The 19,431-nt window shown below is 42.0% G+C and overlaps 1 protein-coding gene across 27 annotated transcripts in view; it reads right to left on the minus strand.

The window, feature by feature from the left end:
- plecb (plectin b) overlaps window positions 1-19,431 on the minus strand; it is a 108,976-nt gene that overhangs the window by 17,174 nt on the left and 72,371 nt on the right. For 8 of the 27 annotated variants that reach the window (XM_058647126.1, XM_058647134.1, XM_058647139.1 and 5 more), the window contains 26 exons: window positions 17,243-17,304; window positions 14,338-14,352; window positions 13,416-13,505; window positions 12,188-12,265; window positions 11,987-12,091; window positions 10,253-10,419; window positions 7,910-8,025; window positions 7,531-7,634; window positions 6,736-6,855; window positions 6,083-6,178; window positions 5,850-5,977; window positions 4,977-5,070; window positions 4,663-4,817; window positions 4,234-4,552; window positions 4,061-4,138; window positions 3,789-3,950; window positions 3,569-3,673; window positions 3,359-3,454; window positions 3,138-3,263; window positions 2,861-3,013; window positions 2,622-2,776; window positions 1,820-1,946; window positions 1,433-1,616; window positions 1,311-1,334; window positions 594-751; window positions 36-214 (listed from right to left, as the gene is read on the minus strand). In XM_058647126.1, the coding sequence (XP_058503109.1) occupies window positions 36-214; window positions 594-751; window positions 1,311-1,334; window positions 1,433-1,616; window positions 1,820-1,946; window positions 2,622-2,776; window positions 2,861-3,013; window positions 3,138-3,263; window positions 3,359-3,454; window positions 3,569-3,673; window positions 3,789-3,950; window positions 4,061-4,138; window positions 4,234-4,552; window positions 4,663-4,817; window positions 4,977-5,070; window positions 5,850-5,977; window positions 6,083-6,178; window positions 6,736-6,855; window positions 7,531-7,634; window positions 7,910-8,025; window positions 10,253-10,419; window positions 11,987-12,091; window positions 12,188-12,265; window positions 13,416-13,505; window positions 14,338-14,352; window positions 17,243-17,304 (3,196 nt within the window). Of the gene's footprint in view, window positions 1-35; window positions 215-593; window positions 752-1,310; window positions 1,335-1,432; window positions 1,617-1,819; window positions 1,947-2,621; window positions 2,777-2,860; window positions 3,014-3,137; window positions 3,264-3,358; window positions 3,455-3,568; window positions 3,674-3,788; window positions 3,951-4,060; window positions 4,139-4,233; window positions 4,553-4,662; window positions 4,818-4,976; window positions 5,071-5,849; window positions 5,978-6,082; window positions 6,179-6,735; window positions 6,856-7,530; window positions 7,635-7,909; window positions 8,026-10,252; window positions 10,420-11,986; window positions 12,092-12,187; window positions 12,266-13,415; window positions 13,506-14,337; window positions 14,353-17,242; window positions 17,305-19,018; window positions 19,318-19,431 lie in introns of those variants that run through there. The other 19 variants (XM_058647129.1, XM_058647135.1, XM_058647140.1 and 16 more) reach the window with 10 other exon arrangements.

The following is a 19,431-nucleotide window of genomic DNA, read 5'->3' on the forward strand; positions in this document are numbered from 1 at the left end:
TGAGTGGAAATTCTTTTAAGAGCAAGTGGACTCACTTCTCGAGATAAACGGAGGAGAGCATGTGGGCGTGATCCATCTTCTGCACAGTGAGGTCAAGTTCTGAGCGCAGCATGGGAGCTGAGGCAGGCTGCTGAGGGGAGGATAAGACCTCCTCTGTCCTCTCAGTTACCTTGTCAAGGTCCTTCTTCAGGCCCTCGAGCTCCACCTGGACTTTCTGTTCAGGGAGACAGCAAGCGTTAACAATATGTAAATACATTGAATTTCTTTTTAAACAGCCCATAATATTATTTCAAAAGCAGCAGGATCTGCGGGATCTGCACACTTCAAACCTACACTGACTGCAACTTGCAATCAATTTCTTCAATGTTAATCTTCTTTACCTCCATAACACTCCTTCTACTCAATGGATCCTGGTATAGTATGATTTCTGAATCTTATTGTTTTTTTTCTTTTAACCATCATTAAAGTAAATAATAACCACAGGGTAGTTTGCATCTGTATATGAGTTAAGACACAACATTTTTGTGACTACTCCATCCTCACTACAATCCTTATTTCATGTCATGTTGCTCCCGCTGTGTGGAAGCATTTACCTTCTGCTCTGTCGACTTCTGAACACATTCTTTCAGAGGTTCCTTGTCCAAAGGTTTGCGTATGCGAGCCACAGTCCGAGCCTCGCAGTTCTCGATATTCAGACGCAGGTCCTTGATCTCAGACATGTAGTTCTTACACAGCGTCTCGTCTTGTTGACCTGTGCAGTTACCACATGCATTTGATCAGATCAACACAACAGAAACAGACAAATACTTTTCAGCCTGCAGGTAAGCGTGAAGGACCAGAGGGCCAGTAATGCAAACTTTTTGGTTTGTGTATGTGACATAGTATGATGTAATGTGTATGATTTTATAAAGACGTGTACTTTAAACTGGTTTGTTTCAGTAAACATTCACATTTTCAGTCCAATGTTTCACTGCAGTGCATTGAAGCTTGACTGTACATGCAGTTGTTCATTTGTTGTGGCTGAAACACATGCAGCTCCATGTGCGCTACATATTTACAACAAATGGTAAACAAAGCAAGTAATCACGCTGTAATTGACCATGTTGCTGCAAGACAAGAAGCACAACATACTGTCATCTAATACAAAAGACACTGGTTCTATTTGGTGCAGCTCTGCAAAAAAAGTTCATGCTGTCACACAGGATACTAATATAAACACTACTGGTATATCTCATCCAAGGCTTGAAAGCGTGTACACACGGTATAGTAGCTTGGTGAGCTGTAGCTTTAACTAGCTTTACGTCACTCACCTCTCAGCCTAACCCTCATTTCTCCTGAAAGGTGAATTGATGCATCATGAAGTTGGTATAAATCCCTTGACATAACCAAGAATAATAATCAAAAATGCGTTTGCTGCTGAGAGAAGCTTTACCTTTCTCCATGGAGCGAAGCAGGCTGGTGAAATGCTGGGTCGACCTGTTGTAGTCGCCCTCAACTTTTATGCGGTCCTCTGGGCCGAAGAGCTCTGAGTCCTGGCTGTCGCGCATGTAGTCCTGGTAGTGCAGCTCCAGGTTCCTCATCAACAGCCTATATTCCTCTGGTTTCATGGTCTTTAACTGCACAGGATGGAGGGGAAAAAAATGGTTAAGAAGGCAGGACCTTGAATAGAATTCAACTTCACCTTCTAAGGAGGATGATACTATAATTGAATTAATTTAGTTATGTATTTGTGGTCATGGAGCCAGGTTTCTTTGTATGGTTTTAAAACAGAGAATCATTCAAGTATAGATAAATTCTGCTTAGTGGTGTTAAAACTCACCATGGAGATGTTCCAGGACCGTATCTGGGTGAAGTCTCTCATCAGGTACTGCCATGACAGAAGGCTCTTCATGTCTATATGGTACATCTGCCACATGGTCACCATCTGCTGATGACCCCCATCCAGACTAGGCGAGGACACAGATACAAACAGCATAAGAATAAAAGTTGTAGTGTGTAGCTTCTTGGATAGAAATGAATGTCCATTACATCAAGAAATAAAGTCGTCTGTCTGTCTGTCTGTCTGAAATTGCCAAATAAGTTCATATGATGTGCATTAAGCCTATTGGCTCCACACAGCTACTGTACAGCTACATTCCCATGGCACACAGGAAGTGATTTGTTTTTCGTCAAGCCTGACAAAGGCAAACACCGAGAAGTATGACAGGATGACCACTCCGAACAAATGTTTTGGAGAGTACTCAGGAGGCTTTACTAAACACAGGATTCATAATAACTTAACTTTTAAGAGTGAGGTCTGAGATGTTGGACTATTTGTGTAAGAGGACAATGCAGAAAAACACTTCAATGAATGGGTTAGCAATCAGACATGTACAAGTCAGAAGATCACAAATCAAATTCTCTGAGGGAGCAAATGTTTTTCAACCACAAGACCACATGTCAAAAAATGGCTCTTTTGGTGTCTTGGAAAATAATGTGTAATTATAACTAACACCATAAACAACATTTGTAAATAAATGATCAGTTTTGTCAAGGTCACAATGTAAAATTATTCCTTAGTGTTGTATTAGTAAAACTACTTGCAAATCTTTAGAGGTTACTCTGTTTTACTGTGTTCTCACCTGGACACACTGTCCACAGCCTCCTTGTTGACTGGAGGTACAAGGAAGCAGACAGAGGGCACCACGGCCTCATGACCAGAGTGGTTCAGGACCTTCCACTTGAAGGGCTGTGAGTTGTTGAGGAGAGCACACTCGTCTCCTTTATGGACAGTGATCTGAAACAGAATCCAGGCTTTAGCAGACTCGCAGCTTACAGCCGTGACCATTCTGGGCTGTGGACGTTCAGTAGGGTTTCTCACCTCCTGTTGCTTGAAGTCACAGACGGCCTGAATGGGCAGTTTGCCTTTGATGGGGGTGGTGGGGTTACGCGGCTTCAGCTGGATGATGGACTTGGCTCGCTTGTTCAGGCCGGTCACCATGGTCTTGTATTCATTCAGCTGCTCTCTCTCTTCCTGTTGAAAACAAGTGAAACGGAATCAGAATAACAATATTTGTGGCCAACATAAGCAGGGCAATTATGCATTTGAATGATCAACACCAGGTAATTATATTATACTATAAGCATACATAACTTACCATAGCATCCTGTAGTAGATCCTCCAGGCGTGTGGTTGTTGTAGAGCGATCACAGCTGTATTTCTTTTTCATGGTCTCTTGCATCTTCTTCATCTTGTCCTGAGCCTCTTTGACGTCGGTAAAGAACTGCAAGCAAAGGATACAATGAACAGAATATATGTCGACGCATGTTTAATTTAGGGCCATCGGATGTCCACTGATTCTTTTTAAAGAATTCATACCTGATAGTAGGCTGTGTTTTCTTTGAGATGAGCCTCAATGCAGCAGCACAGCTGCAGGATCCAGCTCCACTGAGTCTGCAAGGCAGCTGTGAAGGCCTAATATGGATCATGAGGATATGATGACAATGGATTAGTTGAGGCGTCACTCAGAATGTTTTGTACTTTTTACGTAGATTTGAACTATTTAATGGCGTTAACTAGAGTAATTACCTCAACTGTCTTCTTGCCAGGATGTCCATCCCTGACAAGCTTGTCTCCCAAGGTCTGGATGTCATTGACCTTCTTCTCCCTCAGCTCCAGCTCTCGCATGAGACCCTGAAAAAACCACATTAAAAAGTTCATTACAACCTTAGGAGATAAAATGTGTATTAATTCATTTACACACAAACTATAAAAGACAGGTTTTGAAGATAAACAAAATGAAACATACAGAGTAGTTATCTTTTTTAGCAGTCATGTTGGAGTTTCTGTCACTCCAGTCAAAGTTGACCTCCTCCTCCTCTTTGTCATTTAACCACATCAGTTCCTTAGTGGCAGAGCTGACAAAGGCGTGGAGTGAATCCAAGTTCCTCAGACGGGACTTGGAGGAGTTCTGAAAGAAAATAAACAGCAAATGTTATAACAACAAATATGTATATTCAGCACAGACAAACATTTCAATATTTCTCCCAAATCAATGTTTAAAAAAATGGAATTATTCACCAGTAGTTTGCCATACTGAAGGTCCAGTTTACCCAGGTATTCTCTGTATGTGCTCTTACTGACAGGAGATAGTTGGTTCTGCAGTGCATGAGAGATGCAAAATGGTTACTTTAATATTTTTTTATTTATTTTTGTTTTATGTTAAAATGAAGTGGCTCTCATAGGGAGACTACCTCGTCTGCTTTAGCCCGTTCTATCTTGGATCGGAAGTCCTCCACAGTCTGGTGCAGGCCTCTGTGGCTGCCGAGCTGGGACTCCACAGTAGGAAGATCAGATCCCCACTGGGATTCATCAATGCGTCGCTGATTCTCCTCCACCCAGGCAAGCAGGTCTTGAACGTAGCGCAGAGTCACATCGTCCAACTCGGGCCGTATCTTTGTGGTGGACTGCTGGGAGCTCATGACATTAACCTGAGTGGTGGTCACAGTAGACTTCAGACGAAGGTTGTAGTCACTGCGCAAGTTCACCAGGCGCTCATGAATGCGGTACACCCTGTGGACATTAAAGACATCATCTTACTTTATGCTCCAAGTCTCTGAACTGCTTTGTATAAAGTGGACACGATTAAAAGTTCAGTTCAATGTAATACGTGCAGCACCCACTTGCGGTACATTTCTTCAGCCTGAGGGTGGCGCCCATCCTTGAGGATCTGTACATCATTGAAGAGGAGGCGGATCATTTTGTCTGCCTGGTCCAGCTCTCGTTCTACTTCTGCCGTGTGCTGAGGTGGTTTCCCTGCGTTCATCAGACGAATGTCCTAAAGAGAGAAGAGCGAGAGAGAGAAGATTTAAAGGTTCATCTCTTTGTGTTCTCACAAAACAATAGTAAATGAATAAAAAAAATAAAATAAAATAAAAAAAAAAAGTCAGAAAAAAATTATATATCATACTTATATTTTCTAATCAATACCACTCACCGTCTGAAGCAGGGTCTCCATGTGGCTGAGTTGGTCATTACACAATCCAGACTCCATCTGGACTTTACTGACAATCCTCTGCAGCCTCTCAAGTCTGGATAAAAAAAAAAGAAAAAGGATTAATTTCTTGGTAACCTTTCAATCAAAGGTTGCAGTAGAACAGATAGTAATTAAAGACATTTGTTATTCAGCATTTTTCCTTTTTCCTCTAAAAATCAAACAGAATCTCAAGCTGGCAACATATCAGTCAAAACACTTACGGACATTTGCGTGGTAGCAGATACTCTAATATGTAAGGGTCAGTCACAAAGGCCATATCTAACTTCACATAGATTTGAGTTCCAGCTTGTAGACAGATTGGTTCCCTCGTCTCACACTGCCATTATGTGCAAGGAAAAGTCCCGGAGTGAGACGAAAATGTCTCAGAGTTTCAGTCTGCTTATTCAGTCATTCCTATTCTCAGAGCCATAAACAAGGCTATTAGATGACTGAACAATCTTGTGACATGAGTCGCACAGCGTGCCAGGCATAACTCAACTGAAGTCCAGTATTAAAATATATAAAGTATTTAATCAGACCTCATTATAACTTTCCAGTCCATTCATGAATAGAATCTTTCTCATTTTGATTTGATCAAAAAAACAAAAAACTGATCTTTCACTTGCTGTTTATCTTATTCTGCTTTTACTGTGAATTCAGTTATGATACACCACCAGCAGGTGGGGTGCTTCTCTAATACCAGCACTGACTATGAAAACGTGAAACAAAACACAACACATACAGAAGGGTGCTTATATATCACAGTTACTGATGATAACAGATATAGTTATAACATTTATTCTATAGTATTATTATTATTGTTGTTGTCCAAACCTCTCAAACTCTGTTCTCAGCAGTCGCTCTCTCTCCAGGATGGCAACATGGAGTCGACCCCATTCTTTCTCCACATCGATGGGATGGTAGCTTGGAGGGACCTTCACCTGACCAGCATGCACAGCACTCTGCAGCCAGGTGGAAATATAACATACCGTATAAGTCATTCTCAATAGAAAAGGCATTATTAATACAATATTATACGAAAGGGTGTTAAGTTTAGCTCAGCTTGCCTCAAAGGTTTGGTAGATGTGTTTAGACCGGTTCTTGTCAGTCTCCTTCATTGGCAGCTCTGTCTCTTTGAACTTCAAGAACTGGCGCCACAGAAGCTAAAAGACAAAAAAAACAACATAAAAATTAACAATTTAGATTTTCCTTTTGGTTAATTTGATGCTCTGTCAATAAGTTATATTTAGCACCAGCACATTTGAAGGCATAACTCATGCTTCCACATGACTGGTGTTAATTAAATTCAACTTGGAATAAATCAAATAACATCACTGCAAGAATCGCCTGGGAAAAGAAGTTACTCAATGTCTCACTGGACGTAGGTTTTCGACTGGTATTTCAGGGAAGTGCTGATGCTGCTGATAATAAGACTTCAAAGACAACTGACAAGTCACGCTATGCTTTTATTTTGTAGCAGTGACAGGGAGTGGTACTGTGGTTATTCATCGGAGGATTAGATCAAGCTTCAATTAATTCTTCCATTATGTTCAGCAAGTCTGTTCTTCTTTGATCAAACAATGGACGGACACAAAAAAAACCCCACTTATACTAATATTATTGAAACATGCACCGTGTCCATCTGCAATGACAACACCCGCGACTGAGATGTAAATTTCAAAATCTTCATTCTAGAGGCATAACATTCACATCAGCTCACCTCGATCTCCTCGTAGCTGGCGGGGAACTTTCTCTCCTCAAAGATCATGACATGGTGGCGGATCCACTGGAGCAGAAGAGTGACCAGCTCGTAGTATTCCTGCCAGCGCAACTCCAGCTCCTGCAGCCGACACAGCAGAAAAGATAGCTGAAACAGCAGGACTCTTTCTCCTACTGGGTTACCGTGTTTCGATTCACTCACACACCACACCAAACTCAATTATGTAGCAACAATATAAGTCTTGTGTGAGTGGACGAGGAGCCAGAGAGCAGAAAATACATAGATGGTGACAGTGGGAGAAACAGACTGTGCGCAGTTGTAGCCATGTCTTTAAAAATGATAACAAATATCACTATTTTTCATGTATTTCTAGACATGATTATTCAATTGACCACTGGATCATAAATTGTCAGCAATAATAACAATGAGAGAAAAATAACCAGAGAAAGAAGAAAAATACAACAATACTGCTGCGTCATGTTTTCTTTCTATTAGATTAGTAATTTCTTCATTACACCAACAGGTGTCTTGAATAAAGTGAGGACTGTTTCGTGTTTACTGTTTAATGGCAGCCAGTTCTACCTCACAAGTTTGGAACAGAGTGTTTAATTATTATTGCCACCAAAAAAAAAAAGTAAGGGGATTTGGTGAAACATATTGGCCAATTCCTTTGGCTTCACCACAGGACACAGATTTCATGCTGCTTGGTTTCACAAGACTTTCACTTCGTTCTGAACAATGGTAGGAAAAAAAAGCAGAGTCACAAGACATGACACAATTCAGAAAAGTGCTCACATTAGCTCTGGCGCCATCGTGTACATCAGCCCGTGGCATGGCATCGTACAAGGACGAGACATAGGTGATGATGGATTTCTCATCAGGGTGAGCGACGTCGACATCTGAAAGCACAAGGTGAAATTGTTTGTTTTTTTTCCACATTGTAAATGAGAAACAAGCAGAAAAACTGAAGGATAACACACCAAACTAAATAAAATTAGGGATAAACGATTTCTCAATCGAAATATATCCACGTGTAGTTTTTGTGTTTAAGGTAAATTAAATAGACCACATACTGTATACCAATATTGTGGTGTTTAACAGACGCTATGCCCCTAACTAGAATTAAGCATATGTCAGTTAAAATGTGATTTTTTTTGTGTGTTTTAAAAGTTACCCTCAGGATCCAGCAGGCGTGTCACTCCCAGGTCTTTCTCGGCCACATTGAAGGCCTGTTCCAGGTTCTCCACGTTGGTCTGTCGGTACACTCTGCCCATGTCGATGAGTCTGGGGCTATAGGAGCACAGACAGGCACACATGATCAACAACACTGAATGCTGTCATCTTTGCACACATCACAAATCTGGGAAATGAAGTTGAATGGTAAAGAGGCTTACACATGAACACATACAACATGTGTGAACGTGTGATGTGTACAGTAAGTCATCAACTTTGTGCAGGCCTGCTCAGTTAATTGTTTTTTATGCTGCACATAATTGGCATCAGTGGACACACTTTTGTAAGCTGTAACACAGGCCACCTGTTGGCTCTCTGACAAAGCTGCACCAGCACCTGCCTTTTTGTCCTCTGGATATTTGACTCTTTGACAGATGTCAGAGTCATCTAAAGGTAAAATGCTATTTAAACCAGCTAATAAAAAAAAAAACATTTTTAATCTGCAGCCTGCCACAACTTGACTCTCAAGATTTCATGTCTCCTGCGTGCATTATAGAACCTTTACTTCACAAATGCAAATGCATTTACAGCAATATTTTATGTGGCAATACAATTAATAAAAGAAAGAGCTGATTCATACATCTCTCTGAAGAATAAATAGCCTGCATTTTGTCCATAAACAGGAGAAGACTCCACAGGCTTGATTTCCCTAACAAAGAAGTGCTTCGTTGGCTGAGGGGAGCTGATCGTGCTCTGGGACTCTCTTCCGTAAAAGCTAGGAGACCTGCACCCATGGCCCAGTTCGTCAGCAGTGGAGGTTGCACCTGAGCTTTGTGAACCCCACCCTGAGTCAAAGGAGGATCCCTCTGAGGGAATATCGTCACACAGCATGACCACACGATTGTCCCCGTTACTGACAGATCCTGACGTGCTGCCACTGAAGCCCACACTTCCTTTCCTCTGTTTGGACTTCTTTCTTAAGCTGAGCATCTTGAAATCTGCCAGTGAGGCCTTGTCCAGTGGTAGAAAAAATAAAACTTGTGTTACAGGCTGAATCGTTTATTAAAGCAGATCTCCTGATCGATGGATGGCTGCATAAAAATCCAATCCATTGTCCATCATCATGTGAAAATACTGTTAATCCTTAATCTGCCGGGCTGCTGAGATGAAGACGACTCCTGGCCCTGCAGCCGACACATTACTTGCAAACTTATGTGTAGCCGTGTACATTTAAACTTCTAACCCTACATAAAGCCTGGACACTGCGGAATTATGTGTTTGAGTGCATATTCCGCAGCTCAGCCCACACTTTTAATGTCACAGACATTGAGTATCGCTGCTACAGTCCCGCCCACAAACCACACCCTAACATTTATGAGCAGGTGAAAAAAAGGTTAAAGAAAAAGAAAAGTAGCTGGTATGTGCTCAAGTTTCAGAGAACTTGTCCCTGCAGGTATCTTTTTTTCCCCTCATTCAATTCATAATGGATGTAGAGAAATACAATGTGCAAAGCACTTTCATTTTTCTCTCATCTAGTACCATTTTTTCCCCCCCGTTTGCTTTTGTCGTAACACAGATAAAGAAAACCAGCCGAACCCAAATTGTTTTCAAAAGTCTTCCTGAGAAATAGATGCACGTTCGCTTCCCAGAAGACTACCACACAAAGCACTCCTTCACCACTAATTCTACTATAAAGACACAAAACAGCTTTGGAGGAATTAGCATATTTAGTGTTCAGCAGTTGAGACATCAGATTTTACTTTTCAATGCCGAGTTCCTGACTATTTTAATAAGCTAATAATCACACTTAATAGAGGATTTCGCATATTGACACGGCACCAAAAGAGGCTCAGTATTAGTCATCGTCGGTGCCTGTCAGTGACATTCCTACCCTGAAGCCCTGAAACATAAACTTAAATGTGCATCGAGACAGATTATCAGAGCGGCAGCGTCAAGTCCACTAGGTCAAAAATGGGTCAAATAAAGCCTGTATAGAATAAATAAAGCTTTGCTACTTCAGTTTCAGCAAGGACAATGCATCTATAAAGAGCACTGTAACTGTTTAAGTTACTGGGGGTAGATATTTGAATTACAGAGCAGGTTTAGAGATAATATAAAATGCATTATGGCATTTGACATCATGTTCCTATACCACTGCACTCCCCATTTAATAAAATCTATATTTCATGAAAGAAGTTTCTAAACCAGGAAGACAACAGTGATGCATCAGTAGAAGTGTGTGTTTTGTAGTACAGGACATACACTTTCTCTCTGTCCATACTAGGATTCCGTCTAGGATCTCATCTCACACTGATGTTAGAGACGACTCACAGGCAACACTTACTAGTGTTTGTGTATGACGGCGTTGAAGAGTTTGCCATCCCTCCAGCTGGTGGAGAAGTTGTCGCAGCGGATGCCCTGGTAGCCGTCGGTCATCCTCTGAGACCAGAGCAGCAGCTTCTCCTTGGCCGTCATGTCTTCTGACTGGCCGTTCACCTGGATGTCTGAGATCTGAGACCACACGTAGGGACAGAGTGTCAGCAAAGAGAGGGACAGGCAAATCTGTAGCATTTATACTAAGGGAATGTGAAAGAAACTAGTTAATTAGTGGAAACCCAAAGTGAATTTCTTGACACCAAAGATTAATCATAAAACCCAATTTAATACCTTCATGATTCTTTGACTTGATTCTCTCAGAAGAGCTCGTCTATAAGTGAACTGTGTGCTTATGAAGTTATTGGCGGACAATATGCAGCAGTAAGCAGCAGTATTTCTGTCTGGGAAAACACTGCTGTGGTTGTGGCATGTGGATTATATGTGGGGAAAGATGAGTCACAGGCACTGGGTTTTCTATTTTGTATGCAAGCAAATGTGTGCTTTTGTGTGTGTGTGTGTGTGTGAGTACACTTTCTCCTCCTCCCATTTGAATTCAGCCTGGCAGCTCTTGGTGAGCACAGGAAATGCAGAAGCTGACCAGGGAGTATGGGGTGAGGTTTGTGAATGAAGCATGTCAACAATTTCTTCAAGTGGCCTGACACACCCCTCGGCCCCTTCGGAGTCATATGGATTTTATTTCCTGTCTTTATTTGAGATATCCTGATTTATTTCATTATTATTTTATTAGATTCATTTTGGGAGCATTAGTCCTTCATTTCATGCTCAGATTTTCTAATGCTCTTGCTCAAATCCCTGTTTTTCTCTCTCAAAACGTCCTTTGATTCTAACCGGAGTTGTTTGAATGCTCTCAGATATAATGTAGCCACATTATGGAAACATCCAAATTAATTTAGCGTAATCCAAATACAGGATGAGAGGGAAATTCTACACGTGCCTTTGTTATCGCTGACTGCCCTACTCCCCTCTATTCTAAAGGAGTATAAAGACTTTGGGAACACTGAATAGGATCTTCACCAGGTCACCTAACCAAACTACACCATTCTTTCCTTTATTTCCCACACTGTATCTGAACATGAATCATGTGATAATGGTGGGAGAGGCTGGCTCTATCTGTGAGCCTGGTGACTCTTGGCGTATGGGATGTGGTTGCGAGTGTTGCATGTCAACATGATCTCTATTTGGTCTGACTCACCCATCCCTTGGGAGTCAAGGTGGAGTTGCTTTCCTGTCTTTATTCAAAAGTGTGCACTTTCATTTTGAGAGCATATTCTTTTTCATTTTACTTCCAGATTGGGTAATCTGGGTAAAGAGCTTTGCTACATGTGCACTCAGATAATCTGTTGCTGCACAATGTCCTGCAACTCAGTTTGCCCTCAAAATGAAAGGTCACACACTTCTAAAGATAGGAAACAAACTCACAAAGAGTGACTCATACTTACGGGTTCGGGACACTTGGCGGTGCTCAATTTCTTTATACTGTCATATCTGATACTTGATGAAGCTGTTAGTATATTAAGATTCCAACACCTCTAGGAGTATAAATCAAAATGATCCACTCATGATTAATGTCTTTTATAAGAAGAATTTTCCACCATGATCGTTCCAAGGAAATGGCAGCTGACAGGAGCAGATCCCAGAGACAGGTATAAAGGGATAATAAATAATGGAACACAACACTGACAGAAGAGGAGACCTGGAAGTGGAGGATGATGGTCCATATTAAGCCCAGGGTCAGCTTCGGGTTTCCATCTGATATGTCATCATTTCTGATGTTCACCAGCTTGACCTGGGGAAACAAAATGGTTCACGCCCATACAATCGGATTTATCAAAGTCAATATTTTGGTTTGCATTATTTTCAGGTTTCATTTCTTAAGTCATACCTGCCGGTGTTTGAGGAAGTCCAGTGCTATCTGTACATTCTGCAGTTTGTGGAATCGCATTCGGCCTTTCTCTCTGGGCTGTGGAGGACAGAGGAGAGATAAAGACGTGTTCAATTCAACTTTAGAAGGTGGAGATGAAGTAGTCAGAGATGATCCGTGTAACATCCTTGTGATGGTGTTGGCAGGTGGGGAGCATTCAAACAAAACTGGAGAAAATTATTAAGGGAAAGTAGGGAAAACGTACATCATTTTACAGACAATAAAAATGAATTGAGACTAAAAAATGTATCTACATGGTGACTTTTTAAAAGATTTACAATATTCTTGTGAAGTCAATTAAAATAACAATAAATTTCTCTTCCAAAACTTAGTCCTAGATAAGATTAGCTCATGTTGCATAAGGCCAAATGAATTCAGATCAATAGAAAGGCTACTGTATAACATAAAGTGGAAAGGTACATGCTGTACATATAATATTTCTATATTGTTTATGTGCAGCAGCAATATGGTGAAAAGCAAGCCTGTCAGTGAGGAAAAAACGAGGAAGCTTGCAAAACAAATACCTCAAAAGCACAGGTGAATCCATCAAAGAAATCATAGGATGACTGAATTAGAAGTTACCACTCACCAACCGAATGCTCCTGACCATGTCTCTCTCCCTCGCCTAGCCCCGGCAAGAGCGGGGGAGGCGAAGGTCAGACAGCAAAGAGGAGCACACACAGACGACGGTTAAAGGAAGGCAAACGGAGGTGAGAGAGAGGAGGAGGAGGACGAGGAAGAGAGGAAAGAAGATGCATAGATCAGAAAGGAGTACAGTGCAAAAACACACACACGCACACACACGCGCATACTGTACACACAGGTCAAAGTGAGGTTCATGTATTAAGGCTATGGAGGCAGAAGATTCAGAAGATGAGCAGAGCTGGAGCGACGGGAGAGAGAGCGATGAACGACAGCAGCAGAGAAGCTTCTGTTCAGATCTGAGCCATGACTCTGATGTGTAATACAAATCAATAAGATATGGTGCTCTACACACAGACTACAGAGCTCTTAGATCTTTGTTAAGCAAAGTTCAGCTCAGACTGTAAACTTGATGGTGATTAGTTAAGATTTATTGCCACAGACTGAGATCACATTCCAGATAAGTGCACCTTATTTGCCAGGTCAGGATTAGAAGTTGGTAAACAGATGCAGAGCTTCAAAAACCAGACGCCATGATGATACTCACTAGTGTGTCCCCGGACAGGACCTCCAACAGAGAGATCAGGTTATGTCCATCTCGAAGGTCTTCGTACAGGTCTGTCACATGTCGCTGTGCCTGCCAGGAAAAACAAAACCAAAAGCAGTTGTCACAAACATTCAAGATGAGTTTATATTACTTAGCACTTATCTTAAGACACCAGAGTTATTCAGACCAGCCACCCATCTCTTTTGAGTAGAACTGCTCAACAACTGCAGCTGTCAACTAGAGGATTTTGGCACAGCCTGCTGGTGCATTCTATGACAGAGCCAAAACATAAAATCTGCCTTTTGACTTCTGTGTCAAAATATGACAGGTTGTCTTAAAGTCATTGTGTGAGAATGCTGCGCAATAATTGTGAAAAGAATCGACTTTGCAACCTACTTACGCAACTTGGCGTCACTTCAAACCAAATTAGGCGTCAAAAATGCAGGCTTAATTACAGGTTTTTATTTCAGGACCTTAAATTACAAGTGTCTGTTGAAAGAGGCACTTTGTGTTGGTGTTCTAAATCAGTTATCCAGCTGTGTTATATAAGTTTTCAGTTCACGGGGTTCTCTGCACCAGTACAATTCTACACAGGTTAAGAATGCATAGCCGTGAGCAAGCCAAGCCTGACTCATACTCCAGTTGACATCCAGGACACGACAAGTGATAGATGGGACTAAAATCAGTTAAAAATCCGATCAATGAAGTGACAAAGGTGGTTAATGTCAAATCTGCTTAAAGCAGAGACATGTTTATTTTAATGATTTGATTCTTGTGGTTTCATTAACTCATTAACTAACATTAACTAGCAGGAAGGTGTTGTGACAGGACAGGAGGAGAAAGTTGGACGAACAAGTCAACACTGATCAAACATGCGGCGCCTTCAGTGCGGCAGCTGCTGCTAGAAAATGGCGGTACCTACCTCTGCCCTCCGATGCTGCATGAAGGCGGATGATGGATGGGTGGATGAATAATGGAGAAATGGAGAAATGGAAAGAATGAAAGAAGAGAATAAGAGCAGCAATTAATGAACGTGAAGTTAAGCACAAGGATTAGGATGGAATGGAATATTGGATTATTTGACGACAAGTGTCATGACAAAAGGCAGAAACACTAAAACGGCTACAACAAGGCTTTTTTTTTTTTTAGTATACCTGTCAAGAATTAGAACTGATCTGTGTGTGTTTGGTCATGTGAGGGGAGGAGAAGGTAGAGGCCACGGCCCTCGAATGGAATGAAAACTAATTTCCTCCTGCAAGTCCCAACAGTGACTCGTTTATGTTGGCACGTATTTTCGACATTAGTTGTCCAACATTTCATGCACTCTTTCCTGCATGCAGAGTGAAGATGAGCACCCCGTGAATGTAGCAACACAGCGACCACTAGGGGTCACTGTCGACACAATGGAAAGACTTCTGCAAGCATGTTGGGCAACTGAAGTCTTGAGTTCCACATAGTGTCCTTTTATGTCAGACATTGACTACTGCTCGTGTAGTTCTCACTCGTGTATGATTTCAAACAGCTCCTCGGCATGTACTCAACAACCTTCTATTGCCAGTCCTCAATCACTACGTATAGAAGAGGCTGTGGCTTTGCTGCACACGATGAGGCCTCAGTGTGAGAAGTGGGTGTTAAAACTACAAATTGCCCTCTCCCAGGCAAAGAGAGCAGCTCTGTAAACACTTCAAGGTGAAAATCATTAGTGCTCACATGGCCTCAGCCCGGTCCCTCCACACTGTCTGGGGAAGAGGGTGCTTAACATACCTACGGGTTTACGTCATGTTTACATCACCCTGAACTCTGAGGGCCATCGTTTCATTGATACGTATAATCTGAGAACTCATTGCAGCAGTTGTAGTTTTGAATCTCATGATTTGTAGTTTGTAGGTACTTGGTAAGAAACAGAACAATTGTACTGTCTGCAGAGCGGAAATCTGTCTCCCCCACAATAAAAAAAGATTTAGTGAGCAGGGGAAACCATTCAGTGGCCCTTCACGGCTCAATGTGGCTGCACCCAACCCATTGTTTGTCCCTATCAGGCCAACCATTAAGTCATTAAACTAGTTTAACATCAGTTTAACTTTAAAGGGGCACTCATTAAATTCAGACTCGGGGGTTAACGCTTTCACTGCCAAATGTGTCCACTCAGAAAGGAATCTGTAAAAGCTATAATCCAACATTTGAACTAAATTTGATTTTCAACTTTTTCTGGTCTATTTTCTGCATGAAATTTAATTTAAATGATTGCTTTATTTAATTTGTGTATTCTCAATGTTTTTTATCGCAGCCTGGTACTGTCACAGTGTGAGGTTTCCCAGTATGATTTCAATTCAATTTAAAAACAAACAGTAACGCTCAGATTATGCAAGGCGTGATGAGAACAACATGATCGGTGTGATTACTTGCGCAGCATTCCTGCATCAGCACACGCCTTTCAGAACGCAGGTAGCCGCTGTTTTGACCCGGGAGAGTCTGTGCAGCACATGTGCTACCGTCAGCCCTAAGCACCACAAGCTCTTGGCTGAGACTAGAATTTGCCCTTTTAGACGGAGCAAAGTGAGTCCAGATGTCTACGGCTCACAATTCACAATGAACCCCTGAGAGAAACAAGAGCGAGGAACTCCCCTATGCTCTCATGCAGCGGTAGCCGAATACGTTAGCTCTGCACATCCATGGAAAGGAAAACACTCTCTTTGTGCTTTTTCCTCTTGTTCCATTTGTGGGGGAGAAAAAAAAATGAATGGCTCTGTGTCTGTGGAGTGAATATACAAATAATGTGGAAGCACTTAATGTCATGAGGCTATAAAAGTGTTGCTGCCAATGGGAGTTTGTTTTTTTGGAAGAAAGGCGGCACAAGCAGGGCTATATTTACCGCTTTGTTTCCGGAGTGCATTGTGTTGTGTGGTCATTTTTCACCCCTAATGGGGAACTCATGAGTGACTAGAATGGCCTCATCCTGACCCGTTTACCTCCTTGAATGTGAGAAGCGTTGCAGGCCTTTCAGGGCTTCGCTTTAGAATAAACCGTGAGTGGACGAGTGCTGACGGGCGGCTCATGCCGTCTCTGAGCTGACGACAGACAGGACCTGCTGGTGAGCCTCACCATCAAGTGCAACAATAGCTGACGTATTGCTAATGTATGTTTATGCGAGTATGGGGCTGGGTGTCATTTCTGGAGAGACACTTTCAATGCACAGGTGAGGGATGGATTGCTTTTTACATAATGGTAGCCTGTCTCTTAAAATAATTCACACATCCTGGAACTCTGGGAGCTTGAAAGCCTAACTCCATGTTGTACAGTGAGCTCACCCTGATCCACTAACTCCTAAATCTACATCTTCTCCCTCTTGATTATTGTTTTGACTGCTATTCTTAGTATTAAACATCAGGCGCACATAGAACGTCTTGGCAACAGACCCAAGTCAACTCCAAATAAGCACAACTGTAATTACTGCATAGTCCCTGTATTTAATGCTAATGTATAGATCAATCACCTCTCAACATCTAAATTGACACATTTTAGAGAGCTCAAAATAGAATGCTGCGGTTGACTTGTGCCATTACGTCCGGGACCACAAACAGGAACGTACACCTTTTCCGATCCTCTGTGGTTGTCAAGAAAGCAGATAATTGCATGTTGGGAAAGCAACAATTGTGCAAACTTATTGGTGGAGCTCTGTTTATTCGGCATGTGTACATTGATTGTAAGAAAATGGACCCGAAACATGACACTGAGGGCATGTGCAGGCAAGATAGTGAGCGTCGATGTACCTTTTGAGTACAATAAAAGAAGAGGCAACGTAATGCAGGTTGAGAACAGGCCCTTACCTTTATCAAGTGCTTATTCACCCATTTTGTGAAGGTCTTTTTCTGTACTCGATCTCGTTCATCTGCAACACAGAGGAAAAGGCAGCTGTCAGCGACACGCAAAGGGGAAGAAAACATTTTTTGTACATTTCAGAAGTTAAATATGTTGTAAAATAATGCATGTGGAAAATAAAAGATACCAGACTCGGTTTATTTCTGTAGGACACACAGGATTTATCACTGGGTGGAAAAACACCACCTGGCTGTGCATGCCTGCATCTGACACAGACTTCATCAAAGCACACTGGCTGTTGGCAGATGCACCACCCATTGTCTGGGAGACTAAGTACTTGCAAGGTTGTGTCTCACTCCAACACCTCTGCCACCTGTGCTCTTGGTTCAAGGGGATAAAGGATCCCATGACAAAAGCAACATGTAGTGTCAAAACACTCGGCATGATCACCACAAGACGTGGCATAACTATTAGAGAGAGCAATTCCCCGACAAGAGACAACAAGCTCTCGGCGAGGAACACGCCTGCTCAGACAACAAACCCGCATACCTACTGTGATGTGTCCCTATTGGTGTGCAAGGCGAAAACCGTGAGGTGTGTCACTGCAACATTTATTGTCGACACAGTAGACGGATTGGTGAGTTTCCAGTTCTCTGATCTCAAAGTTGTGGTTTGTGGAGCATGTATTTTAAAGTCACACCACATTTAATGTCCCAGAATGAAAACACAAAGCTCTCGGTCTTATCAGTTAGAAGGGTGTGATTTAACTTTTTTTACTGTACAGTGACACACCCAGCAACGGAAAGCAAAGGGCAGTGATTCAGCTTTGACATAAAATAGGCACCCAATGGCTATGTTTGTTTTTCTCAGGAAGAGGGTGTCAGCAATAACTTCTGCAATTAGGAATATATCTCCATGGAAACCTTACACGGACACCAATAAACCTTTACCCTCCCAATTTATCATTTAAACCAATAGGGACTGAGCCTTACAATGTGACCTCGATGTTCCATTTCCTGTTGAGGGGGTAGATGTCACACAGTGGAACCCTGATGACTGGTTAAACACGCATGAATGCGCACACACTGGGATGATTCACACAACTTCCTTGCAGACTAAAGCAGTTTCCCATGAAAGGTTCACTTTGACCTGCGAGTCTCCACATTCTCATGTTCACACTCAACAGAAATACAACAACTCACACATAGATACAGAGAGGTTTCAGAGAGGTGTGGTGTTTATAGTCCACAGATGCCCGTAAGCTGATAGCAGTACAGGAATGAGGTGTAAATGCAGTTTTCGTACTCATACTTTACAGTGGAGAAATTTGTTTTATTTTAATGTCATTTTAGTGAAGAAAATGAATACTTATACATATATAATATATATATACATGCTACATAAATACTGACAATGGGCTCTTGCTGCCAGTTATAACATGAGTATCCTCCTTTAAGTGACTGTGTGGGCAAACACTGGACACTTCCCTCCACACAGAAAAACCACAGGTCTGTCATTTTAAATCATGTTAAAAAGCTTCAGATTATGTCCTGACATTCAGACTTTACTGATGTACATTACAAAGCCTTGACATAAAAGTCTCCAGGCTCTTGCAGCCAAAAGTCTACAAACTCAATGTTGTCCGATGCTCAAATTACATTAAACGCTTCCTGGAAGAGCACTTCATTGTTGCCCTGCAGCTTCTCACACACATGGCCTCGAAATAGGTTGTAATTAAGGTTTGCAATTAAGCTCGTCTCCATTCAACGCTGCTGTACTGGTACCTTTCCTGCCGTCTGTAGCCTTCAGCATCCCTTGGTAATAACCATCTTCTGAGTGCATCCTCTCTCTGCCCATGCCGTCAGAGGAGAAATTCCTGTACCTCTGCTGCGGAGACGTCATTGTCACGGCTTGACAGCACACCAAATAACGTAATCCTGGTGGAACAAGTTTCCTTGGTCGTTTCCCTCTACTACTTTCCTCTTGTCTATCTGTCCCTCTGACCCTCTGTTTGTCCCAGAGTGTGCAGTCCTGTGGCTACAGCTCAGCGCGTCAACCTATGATTCCCTTCCTCCCGTCTCTCTATCTCCTCACTCCCTCATTGGATTCGGCTCTGCCCTTCTTTTCCTTTCCTTTTTTTTTTTTTCCTCTTACCCTATTCCTTTCATTAAAAATATGCTGCCTGTGGGCTATGAAG

The sequence above is a fragment of the Solea solea genome, chromosome 13, assembly GCF_958295425.1.
Source record: "Solea solea chromosome 13, fSolSol10.1, whole genome shotgun sequence".
Classification (NCBI taxonomy): Eukaryota; Metazoa; Chordata; class Actinopteri; order Pleuronectiformes; family Soleidae; genus Solea; species Solea solea.